Source organism: Rana temporaria, chromosome 7 (assembly GCF_905171775.1).
Source record: "Rana temporaria chromosome 7, aRanTem1.1, whole genome shotgun sequence".
Classification (NCBI taxonomy): Eukaryota; Metazoa; Chordata; class Amphibia; order Anura; family Ranidae; genus Rana; species Rana temporaria.
Window position 1 is genome coordinate 147292190 of NC_053495.1, and position 12437 is coordinate 147304626.

At 41.3% G+C, this 12437-nt stretch overlaps 1 protein-coding gene across 1 annotated transcript in view; it reads right to left on the reverse strand.

Annotated features, from left to right (window-relative positions):
* LOC120945727 (calcium-activated chloride channel regulator 1-like) overlaps nucleotides 1–12437 on the reverse strand; it is a 76253-nt gene that overhangs the window by 34291 nt on the left and 29525 nt on the right. The window contains exons 2-5 of the mRNA XM_040360093.1: nucleotides 8759–9011; nucleotides 5652–5792; nucleotides 3547–3694; nucleotides 2059–2167 (exon numbers count right to left, since the gene is read on the reverse strand). Coding sequence (XP_040216027.1) covers nucleotides 2059–2167; nucleotides 3547–3694; nucleotides 5652–5792; nucleotides 8759–8917 — 557 coding nt within the window. The 5' untranslated portion in view covers nucleotides 8918–9011. The remainder of the gene's footprint in view (nucleotides 1–2058; nucleotides 2168–3546; nucleotides 3695–5651; nucleotides 5793–8758; nucleotides 9012–12437) is intronic.

Sequence of the window (12437 nt, forward strand, 5' to 3'; positions counted from 1 at the left end):
GATATTAAAGCTGAAATCCAGGAAAAACAAAACAAAAACAAATTACTTGTTATTATTTATTGTATGCATTCTAGAACTGCTATATACGCTGTAGTCAAACCAATTTTAAAGCCAAAGGTTACTAAACCAAGGAATTTATTTGAACGTAAGAGCTAGACATGGGCCGAACACCCCCTGTTAGTTTTGCAGAAGAACTCCCGAACAGGGGAAAAGTTCTAACCCGAATGGCAATCCCCATTGAAGTCTATGGGAGATGAACAGGAAAAATCTGAAGTGCCCATTTTGAAGGCTTATGAGGTCAATCAGACCGCCCGCCAACCTGAAAAATCTAAAAACTCAACAATGCTCCTATTTCTTATATAGGTAAGGGGCGGGGCCACTTCATCCGGAGGCACCACTCCCTTCTGACGTCACTGACTGGTGCATGCTGGGCAGAAAGAGAAACAGAAAGAGAGTGAGAGAGAGAGAGAGAGAGAGAGAGAGAGAGAAAGGAAGGGCGAGAGAGCGCTGTTTTTCTAATTCAGTCTTATGGGTGAGATATTTAAGCTGAAATCCAGGGGGAAAAAAACATTAGTTATTTGTATGCATTCTAGAACTACTGTAAACGCCAAACTTCTGACTCTGAAAACTCCATCCCGGTGTTCTATTGAATAGTGCCCTCCATCGAAAAATGCCCACGCATGTGCAGTACGGAACGGGACTCCATCTGATTTCCCTATCAGCTGGCTTGACATCACCATAGCGCATGCGCACATTGTAGAAGGCATTTTTCGATGGTAGACAGTATAAGACAGACACTATCGAAAGCTTTGCACACAGCGGAGGGAAAAAATAGAGCAGGTTCGAATTTTTTTTTCTAAAAAAATTGCAGTTTTCTTGTCGGGAAAACCGGTCGTGTGTACGAGACATAGGCAAAACCCACTGTTGAACACAGCAAACCCGCCCTGCACCATTGACAAAACCAGACCTTGAACTCACTGAAAACCCACCCCGCAACAGTGAGGCACAATATGACAAATACGGTCTATCTCTGCTGTGTGCATAGCTTTCAATAGTGGCCGTCTAATACTGTCTCCCATCGAAAAATGCCTCCTACGATGCGTGCATGCGCTATGGTGATGTCACGCCAGCTGGTCAGGAAATTAGTTGGAGTGCCGTTCTGTACTGCATTTTTTGACAGAGGGCACTATTCCATAGAACACCGGCTCAGGTATACTGCATACAGAGCAGGCTGCTCAGACTCCGCCCCCTCCATTCATTTCTTGTAATCTTTTCATACATCAGAAAAGGTTCTGTGACTGGAGAGGGGAGATTGTGACATTCATCCATACCTCAATCCTATTACAACACCATGTAGTCTGTGAAAAGATTACAAGACCTGTTATGCCTTCACAGCCTTCACTGTAAAGGCATACATGTTTGCCTATCAGCAGCATCCACCAATGGGACACACATCATTAGGGCTAATTAATTATTTATACAGTAAATATGCAAACATTGTTTCTTTTCAGCTTTATATACTGAAAACTTTTTGTTTACATACACAGTAAACATAGGCGTGCGCACAGGGCGTGCCAGGTGTGCCCAGGCACGCCCTAATAACCCTGTGCTGCACAGATTCCCCCTGCTGCTTGGCTGCAGAGAAAGGAACTTGGGAATATCTGTCCTCAGCACCTTTCTATGTCTCAAAAGTGAGATATCAGGGGTCTGTTTAGGCCCCTGATATCTCACCAAAGCCCCCCAATTGTAAAAGAAAAGAATAAAAAATTATTGTAAAAAAATATTGTAAAAAATAATAAAATATTTTTTTTTAAAAAAAGTAATAATACAATTAAATAAAAATAAACTACTGACAGCAGTCCCTGCCCACTGACACCATCAACTGTTCTATTGACATTGTCCATTGCCCTACTGCCCTATATGTATATGCATGTGTGTTTGAGCTTTGGGGTGCACACCCTAATGTAATAGGCTGCGCACACCTATGGCAGTAACATTTTTTTTTTGTAAATCAATATAAAACATCAGTAAAATAAAACAACACAATTAGGGATTTACCTGGTTGCCTCCGATTTGCCTTGTTTACTGAGATACCATGGGATATCATTGTTGTATTCATCAAAAACACCCCATCTCAGATGAGCCCATTCATGGACTAACACTCTCCCTGCAGAAAAATAATACATAATTACATATTTACTGTATGACTGCCTACATTTAAACAAACCAGCATCACATGCAGTTATTAATCAGTGGTTGTGCTGCTCTGTCTATAATGCTGCTGCCTAATGCACTTTCCTAGCTGTTACCAATACACCTTCTCCATTAGACCCCTTTCACACTGAGGCGTTTTTCAGGCGTTTTAGCGCCTAATAATAGCGCTTCCCATGCCACCCCAGTGTGAAAGCCCACCTGTCACCTGTCCTGATGTCTGTACAAGGGCAATAAATAGGATGGGGAGGAGGGGTTGAAGCGTGGGTGAATAGGTTTGCCATAAATGGATTGAAATTTTTCCGGTTCAGCAAGGACCTGGCCAAATTTCGATCCATGTGTGTCTTTACCTCTTTGGCAGAAGTTGATCTTTTGATTGACTTCTGTAGCATAGGAATGTTGATAAACTGTTGTCAGTGAGCCACTACAGCCAATCGGAGAGTCCCAATTTCAGAATACAATGTGCCGGCAGAGATTTCTCTATCTACCTCGTTTGTGTGGATGGAGGAATCTGTTATGCAACATTTTATTTTTTGTTGTTTTTTTAAAAAAGAACTGATTATCTATGGTCAGATTAAGACTGGAAGCAGTGCTTAAAGCTGGCCATACACCAGGGGCGGACTAACCATTGAGTCACTCGGGCACTGCCCGAGGGCCCCATGTCACTAGGGGGCCCCATCAGGGTTGCCAGGCTCAGTAAAACCAGGAACAGTATGTAAAAATCTATGTTTTTTTTACATCTGTCCCTGATATGTCTGAAACCAACATGCTTCTGATGTGAAAATCCCCAGAATTTAGCTGCCCCGCCTCTGCACTGCCTCCTGCCGTGGTGGCCATCTGTAAGCCCAGGGGCCCCATAGTCTTAAATTGCCCGGGGGCCCCATGAGTTGTCAGTCCGCCCCTGCCATACACATAAGGATTTTTCCATGTGCACTACACAGCATTGGTTGGACAAATCTCCCACTCTAGCTATTGTATTTTGACGGCTGATCTGACAGTTGTTACAATACCCCAAACAGTGGCTGCATCTGATTAAATGTAGGCACCGTTGGGATGGCAAGTTTCCACCAGCCTTCTGTGATTTTTCAATGAAGAAATTCCAGCCAGGAGGCAGCCAACAGGGCTATTTACTGGACAAATGTTATCAGTAGCTGGCAAAAATTCTAACAGTATATGGCCAGCATATGTATGTAGTAAGCAAATATAGTGCCCACACACATAAAGAAATACAAATATATAACATAAAACATATATAATTACAAATGAAACCCAAACACTAGGCTTTTCAAAACATTCCTACATATCTATACATTCCCAAAGAGATCATTTCCTTACCTCTGGGACCATATAGTCTCAGCACTCTGTCATTTTGAACAAAATTGGGGGTGAGGTGTATGTATTTCCCAGGCTCCCCACAACCACCATATTGCAAGGTATATGGAAAATCTCCTTTAACAAAAGGATCAGCTATAATAATATCAGCCTAAAGAAAAAAAGAAAAAAAGGTTAAAAATCAGAATTGCAGAAGCTTCTAGTAGAAAATAAGAAAATATGTTTTATCTTTGTGTACGTGGATCACATAACATTGAACTGATCATTTCCTTCTGTTTTACCCTCTTTAACCTGCCCTTTGTTAGCCTTTAAATTGTCTTTATACCGAGAGTGTATAAAGTAGGGCTGTGGAAATTAATCGTTAATTGTTTTGATCGCTCAAATTCTTCTGATTGGTACTCACCTCTCCGCCGCCTTCCGGGCCTTCAGGGAGTTTCGTCGGAGATCCGGTGACGTCACGGACATCGGCGGGGCTTTCCGTATCCATCTGAAGAGCTCCTTTGCTGTGCCTTTATATCAATATAATATATATAGGGTGGTGGATGAAGTACTATTGTTACAAAACATGTCGGGAAGGACTGCTGTCATTATTGCTACCCTGATTTTATGAGCTTGTTTTACCACTGCAACATGTGAGTCTCTCTCTTTTAATAAATTCCTTGTTTTTTTTACGGAATTATGCTATGTGCGCTCCAATTTCTTCTTTTACATTGGGATATCTGATGTGTCGTCTTTGGGATTTGCTGTAAACCATCACCTGGTGTGATCCCCTGGATTTCCCTGCCTGAGGTCTTGTCAATGATTCCTGGTTTTGAGACATCTGTGATATATCCTCTACAGTGTATCGTATTTACAAGCTTGATTGCCAAGTGGGTATATGCCCTTCTGGGTCCAATCTATCCGGTAAGCCCCCTATCATAAGTGGTGGTGGATCTTCTGTCTAGCAATCACCGTTGGATTTTGTCTATTCACCTAGTCACTGGATTCTTCATATATGAACTTTGTTTTATGAACAGTTTTCATTCACTTTTATTTTCTGGCTCCGTCCAGTTTCTTGTCATTAGTATCCATTTATTGGAGGTTTATGGACTACTACTAATGGTAACACAATCCATTGTCACACATAGTGTTATATATGAACATTTTTTATTCAATTTATTTATTTATGAATTCATCACTAGGAATTCAAATCATTTCTAGCGCTACACTTTTTCCACCATATTTTTTTAGCAAATTGATCTTTCTTGCTGTGTTAGCTGCTCCACTCACACATTATTAGATAGCGCGGTATTTTTTCTTTGTATTATTATTTTTTAATTCACACCCCCACTCCTTTTCTGAAGTCATGTGGTTACTTTTATGGATTTTGACTGGGTGTTAGTGATCATATCAGCATTTAATGTAAGGAATACACAGGAAAAAATGCACGTTGACAAGGGGAGTGTAGAGGAGGGCGGGGAGTCTACTGACATCACGACTTCACCCACAGAGCTCCAGACAACAGATCCACCCACAGCATCTGCAGTTTTTCAGTTCTTATAACAGACAGAGGGGAGACATTTGACAGATAAGGATACATGCAGGAGGCATCTATATCCTTATAGATCAGCACTATGGCAGTAGTTTAGAAAGGATGAGAGTGGGTTTACATCCACTTTAAACCTTATTTGCCAATTATTTTATTTAGGTCTTCTCGCAATGTTTCCACATCCTGCGTAGAAGTTATTGCCCTGCTTAACGTGGTATCGTCCGCAAATTTTGAGATTGAGCTGGTTATGCCATCCTTTAGATCGTTTATGAATTAATTAAATGTTCTATAAAAATCCATATTAAACAATCAGTGTTGGTGTAGATTAGCATGATGGTGGTTGAACTTTAATCCCTCTCCCCCAAAATCAATTTCAGCATTGGGCCTTTCTATTTAATTTTTAACCAAATAGCTCATTGCACTTAACTGCTGCTAAATCTAAAAAAATCAGTCAGATTGTAATGTACTGTAAGTGACCAACTTTCGGCCAATCATGTTCTCGTGCCTTTAGAAGGCTAAAAAAGTAGAAAAAACATTCTAAACAATGCCATGCTATATAACATTATGTCTACACACTTACCTTGTCATAGGACTCTGTTTTAGGCCTGCTATAAGCGCTGTTGGTTGTCCAAGTGCTTGGAATTAAAATCTTAACACTTCTAAAATACAGCCTATTTTCTGTAGCTTGCAATAGGTAGTTAGATCCGTCAGCCACCATTTTCTGTGAACAAACCCAATACAAAGCAATAGCATGATAAGTACAAATAGCTCAATAACATACATGCATAAAGCATTAATCCTATGTTATCTTTTCTCAGTCAAATTGAGTTGTTTGTGGCAGTTTTGTTTAACTTTCCCTGTGCTTCCAGCATACCCAGATAGCAGAGTGCATAATAGGATTCAGTTATGCCCCGTACACACGTTCGGAAATTTCGACAGCAAAATTCCGATGTGAGCTCCATCTGACTTTTGCTGTCGGAATTTCCGCCAACAAAAGGTTGAGAGCTGGTTGTCAAATTTTCAGACGGAAAAAAATCCTATTGGAAAATCTGATCGTCTGTAGCAATTCCTACGTGCAAAGTTCTAACGCGTGCTCGGTAAAATTGAACTTAATTTTCTCGGCTCGTCGTGGTGTTGTACGTCACCGTGTTCTTGACGGATGAAAGTTCAGAGAACTTGTGTGACCGTGTGTATGAAAGCCAAGCTTGAGCAGAATTTCGGCGGGAAAAAACATTATAGGTTTTTCCGACAGAAAATCCGATCGTGTGTACGGAGCATTATCCATGGGCCCCGTACGCTTAGGGACAAAGAAAAAACTGTTATGCCGCGTACACACGATCATTTTTCGGCATGAAAAAAAAACAATGTTTTTCGGCATGTAGAAAAAACGAAGTTTTTCCAACTTCATCATTAAAACGACGTTGCCCGCACACCATCGTTTTAAAAAAATGCTCTAGCAAAACGCGGTGACGTACAACGCGTACAACGGCACTCTAAAGGGGAAGATCCATGCGCATGACGCCACCCTTGGGGCTGCTTTAGCTGATTCCGTGTTAGTAAAAGACAATTCGCGCTTTTCTGTCTGTTACAGCGTGATGAATGTGCTTACTCTATTACAAATGGTAGTTTTACCAGAACGAGCGCTCCCGTCTCATAACTTGCTTCTGAGCATGCGCAGGTTTTTAACGTCGTTTTAGCCCACACACGATCATTTTTTACAACCCGAAAAACAACATTGTTTAAAACGCCGTTAAAAAATGCAGCATGTTAAAAAAAATTGTCGTTTTTCAGAAACAGAAAAATTCTGTGAAGCCCATACACCATCATTTTAAATGACATTTTTTAAAAACAATGTTTTTTTCATGCCGAAAAATGATCGTGTGTACGCTGCATTAGTCCCAGAGAATAAAAAAGGACCTAACTGATATCAAATATAAAACATTCATACTTATGTTCTAGTTTTCCTAAATAAACTCAATTTTCTTCAGGATTGCTATAAGGAACTGCTGACAAACAGCAATTTATAATCAATAATCAATAGCCCCATGCATTCACTCCAGTAGTTTAAGAAAATTGGGTCAAATAATCTCAACCTTCAATGTTCCCAAAACCCTCCCTGATCTCATTGACCAGTTCTATATTCCACTTAACGCATGTTGGTGTACTTGGCTTCATCTGTCTGAGAGCCCTTTAAAAAATGAGACAGCCAACAACCAAGACCCACAACAATGCTTTTATTTCTCTTCTCGTATATATTATCAATACAATACAAATATTTCTATGTTCATGATTAGGCCTGAGCATCTGGCAGCTGTGGCAAAGTTTTGTTGGTTGGTAAGTTCTAAGCATCAGGGCTGGTGCAAGGATTTTTGAGACCCTAGGTGAAACCTAATTTTGCAGCCCCCACTGGCTCCACCCCTGACTTCACCCCTGGGTGGATGGAGGCGGCGCTATGCAGGAAGCAGCGGCTCTGCTTCCACTGGCTCCAGTGTTGCGATGCGCCTCTAATTACAGTACCGGTCGGACTGAGCAAATGCCTGGAACTGAGTTAGTTACATGCTGCAGCCTGCAGAGCATGCAGAAGCGGAGGGAAACTAGCGGCCGGCCGCTCCTAGACAGCAGTGCGCCCTAGGCGGCTGTCTAGTTTGCCTAGAGATAGCACCTGCTCTATAAAGCATAGAAATATAGAAATAGAAAAGTCTGTCCATTTCTTTTTTAAATGCAAGCTTTGTATTTTTTTTTGTTACCTTTTTTGTCTGAGTATAGATTTAGGTTTGTCTCAAGCATGTTTGAAGCCATGTACTGTTGCCTCGCACACTACCTCTGCTGGAAGTTTATTCCAAGCATCAACTACCCTTCCAGTAAAAAAAAAATACGTTCGTTTTAAACTTTCCTCCAGTTAGTTGTCATGTCCCGTGTTCTTGATTTTGGTTTCATATTGAAAACAAACTGTCCTCCTGAACCTTATTCACTCCCCTAATGAAAGCCCTATTTCTTACTGTTAAAGTAAGTAAGCATGCAGATCCTGCACCCCACAATGGAAGTAAAATGGAGAGTGCTAATGTTGTATAATCAATACTACACCCATAATGGCCAGGGCTCTTATGCTAGTGCTGCCATTTATTCAATTCCCATCTACTGTATATACTCGAGTATAAGCCAACCTGAATATAAGCCGAGGCACCTAATTTTACCACAAACAATTGGGAAAACTTTTTGACTCGAGTATAAGCCTAGGGTGTCTGCATGCCTCACTGTGCCTCACTTTGCCTCACTGTGCCCATGCCTCACTGTGTCCATGTGCATGCTTCACTGTGTCCATGCCTCACTGTGTCCATGCCTCACTGTGCCCATGCCTCACTGTGCCCATGCCTCACTGTGCCTCGCTGTGTCCATGCCTCACTGTGCCCATGCCTCACTGTGTCCTTAACAAATGAAAAATTGGTGCTCCCCGTGCCGTAGCTCCCCTGGACAACAAACTTTGCACACTTGTAGAGGAAGAGTGGGGACCGGTACCGGGTCCCCAAAGTCTGGGAGATTAGGCGCAAAAAGGTGACTCGAGTATAAGCCGAGGGGGACATTTTCAGCACAAGAAAATGTGCTGAAAAACTCGGCTTATACTCGAGTATTTACGGTATATTGATAATTACTGTGCGTTGCACATTACAAGGAAAGTATAGTACATACCTTTATATTTTCGATAAGTTTTGGATTTTCAGGAATCTTGGGATTTATTGCAAAAACGACATCTTCATACCCATTATTAACCAGCTTTACTAGCGAGTCCTTAGCTGGCTGTGACAGCTGGAGTATGGAAGCTAAAATAAGAATCCCAGCAATCTTCATGGTTGCCGCGTCGGTGTTCCAGTGTCTTATGGCAGTTAGTAGAAGATTCAGTACAGTCTGTCCCAACTAACGTCTGTGCCAATCCTACTGATTCCTGTGTGTGGATAAGAGTTACACAATAATGTATGGGCTAATTCAATTGTCATAGTGTACTTTTTGCATAACTTAACAATAACATGTTTTTGCTAAATAAAAGTTTCTGTTGAGTGACAAAGGGTTTATAAAACAGAGATAGGAACAATAAACTGTGGCACATAGAAAAAAACTTCTTACAGAGTCTTCCTGGACAGTCAGTGGTATTGTCAACGCTAATAATGTTACATTTAAAGTACCATGGACAAATAATTTCTATCCTATGGTAACTTTCAAGAACAGATAAGCTCCTATGGTTCTTGATGGGAAAACAATTGCACTGTCTGTTCAGCACACAAAGACATCACCTTGGTTAAATAACGTGCCTATGTCAAGCAATTAAAAAGAAGGATCGGAGTAGTGGTCAGTGCTGTTGTTCCTTTTAAAAGTGCTACTAGTGGGTTTTTTTCTGCTGATCATGAAGGTTGGGACTTTGGAAGGTGTACCCATGTATGGGCACCATACTTAAAATTCTGAGAACCTAGGGCCAGATCCACAGCCAGCCGCCGTAACTTAAATATTGCCATTTAAGTTACACTGCCGCAAAATTTCTACCTAAGTGCCCGATCCACAAAGCACTTACCTAGAAATTTTGGGCTGTGTAACTTAAATCCGGCCGGCGCAAGGCGTTCCTATTCAAATGGGGCGAGTCCCATTTAAATTAGGCACGCTCCCGCGCAGGCCGTACTGCGCATGCTCCCGACGTCATTTTCCCGACGTGCTTAGCGCGGTTTTACGTTGCGCCGGGTTTTGAGAATCGCGACGGGCGTAAAAAAAAAAGATACGAGTTGCGGCGGGAAAAAAAAAATTGGAAAAAAAAAATTGGAAAAAAAAAAGACGGCGACGCGGGATAGAAGGGTCTACTTTTACAAGGCCTAAACAGTTTAGGCCTTGTAAAAGCAGCCCTAATTTTACGATTGCAAACTAATACTTACGGAGAAAAAACGAAGCGTAAAAGCTTCGTGGATCTCCGTAAGTGCTAATTTGCATACCCGAAGCGGCATTTCGACTCGAAATGCCCCCAGCGGCGGATGCGGTACTGCATCCTAAGATCCGACAGTGTAAGTCCCTTACACATGTCGGATCTTCTCCCTATCTTTTGGAAACTGATTCTGTGGATTAGTTCCAAAGATAGAAACAGGGATACGACGGCATATCAGTAGATACGCCGTCGTATCCCTTTTGTGGATCTGGCCCCTAGTTTTCAGAGTTATAGGGGCCATGCACGCTTCAATAAATGACAATTTTTTTTCTGATCGATCTCTTACGATAGAAAACAATCGATCTATAGTTGAAAACCCGTTCGATATGCCACACACGAGGAAGTGGATTGATAAATGATCAATCTCATCTCTGTTTTCACTATGTAATCTCATAATCTGATTGGTTGGAATACGATTGTGTTCATAAACAAAGTATCTAATTTCTTCCAATCAATACAAGCGATTGATCATTTTCTGTCGGCTGACCCAGTTTGATTGGAGCAGATCTAATAAGGGCCAACATGCATTAATATGCATTAATTGATCTCTTCTGATAAGATTAATCAATTCATAGTTGAGAAACTTGTGTTGATTTGCCACATGGGAAGGGAATTTCAACATATGATCGTAACTTATGCAATTTATTAGATTTTTTATTTATTTCAGGTACTTAAATAGCACCGTCAATTTGCACAGCGCTTTACATATACATTGTACATTCACATCAGTCCCTACCATCAAGGAGCTTTCAATATAAGGTCCCTAACACACATTCGTAGATATACTAGGGCCATTTTAGACAGGATCTGATTAACCTATCAGCATGTCTTTTATGCCGCGTACACACGATCGGTCAAACCGATGAGAACGGTCTGATGGACCAAACAGATCGTGTGTGGGCCCCATCAGTTAATTATCCATAGGTTTTAAAAAAGGAATCGTGTTTTAAATTTAACCGATGGATACCTAACCGATAGAAAACCGATAGAAAAAGAGGTTAAAAATCCACGCATGCTCAGAATCAAGTCGATGCATGCTTGGAAACATTGAACTTAGTTTTTTTCAGCACGTCGCTGTGTTTTACGTCACTGCGTTCTGACATGATCGTTTTTTTAACCGATGGTGTGTAGGCACGACTGACCATCAGTCAGCTTCATCGGTTAACCGATGAAAACGGTCCATCAGACCGTTTTTATCGGATGGACCGATTGTGTGTACAGGGCTTTAGAGTGTGGGAGGAAACCAGAATACTCAGAGGAAACCCACGCAGGCACTGGGGGGGGGGCATGCAAACTCCAGGCAGATGGTGTGGTCGGGAATAGATCCATTATATAATTTCATAATCTGTTCGATCAAAATATTATTGTATCCATGAACAAAGTATCTCAGTGCTGTTGATTGATGCAAAATATTCGATAATTTCCAACCCTGGCTGATCATTGCAGTTTAACTGAATCTGATCGAAATCGAAACTAAAGCCTGGTACACATTAATAGTTGAACAAAAAAACCTGACATGTCCAGTCAGAAGCGATGTACTAAAGATCTGACGTTAGTACATCGATCTCTCCCACTGAGCTGTTGTGTTCTGACAGGGGAATGCTCCCCCCCACTGCAACACTCTGATCAGCGCTTTCTGCCATTGGCTGAGAGCACTGATCGGCAGCCGGTTGGCCGACTTCTGTTGGACCGGCTGACATACACACGGGCCCTGTATACTAGGCATTAGACAATTGTAAGAAAAGTTATGGCTATTCAGTTGTTTGATGATTCAGTCGTTTTAATTTCATCACACAATGATCGGATAAAAAAATGTATGTGTGGTGACCATAATTTGAGTCTAAATTGATTGAAAGCTAAATTGTGGCTATTTTGATTGTGGATTTGATTATTTTGATTGAGTCACACATTGGATGGATAATATAATGAAGGTGTGTATGCCCACTATTAGAGGAATCAAACCCAGGGGGACGGGCACTCTACAAGATTTGAATAATCACGTTCAAGACCTGTGGATTGAAGACCACTTCCTCCTCATTATGGAACATTGCCTGGAGACCTTTTTTGCATTTAGTGGACTCAAGCTGAGTACAAAGGCTACTAAGCCAAACACATTCTATGCTTCTAAATGTACTATTCTACTACTCATCAGTTTGAAGCTATTGTCAATCTTTTACTGTTAGCAAAAAACATTATTCTGCTTTTTAGCAGTTTGGTAATGCTGGGAAACCTGCAACCCAATCCACAGAGCCAAGGGTGTGTCCTGGAGACATAAGTGCTAAATGAGCAGAGTACGATGATGGATAAATGTACACATAGTTTCATATGCTGATTACTGTAAATGCTGATAACCATTTGAAAAATAGTATTGCACATTAATGAAGGATATCATCAGTAGGGATGAGC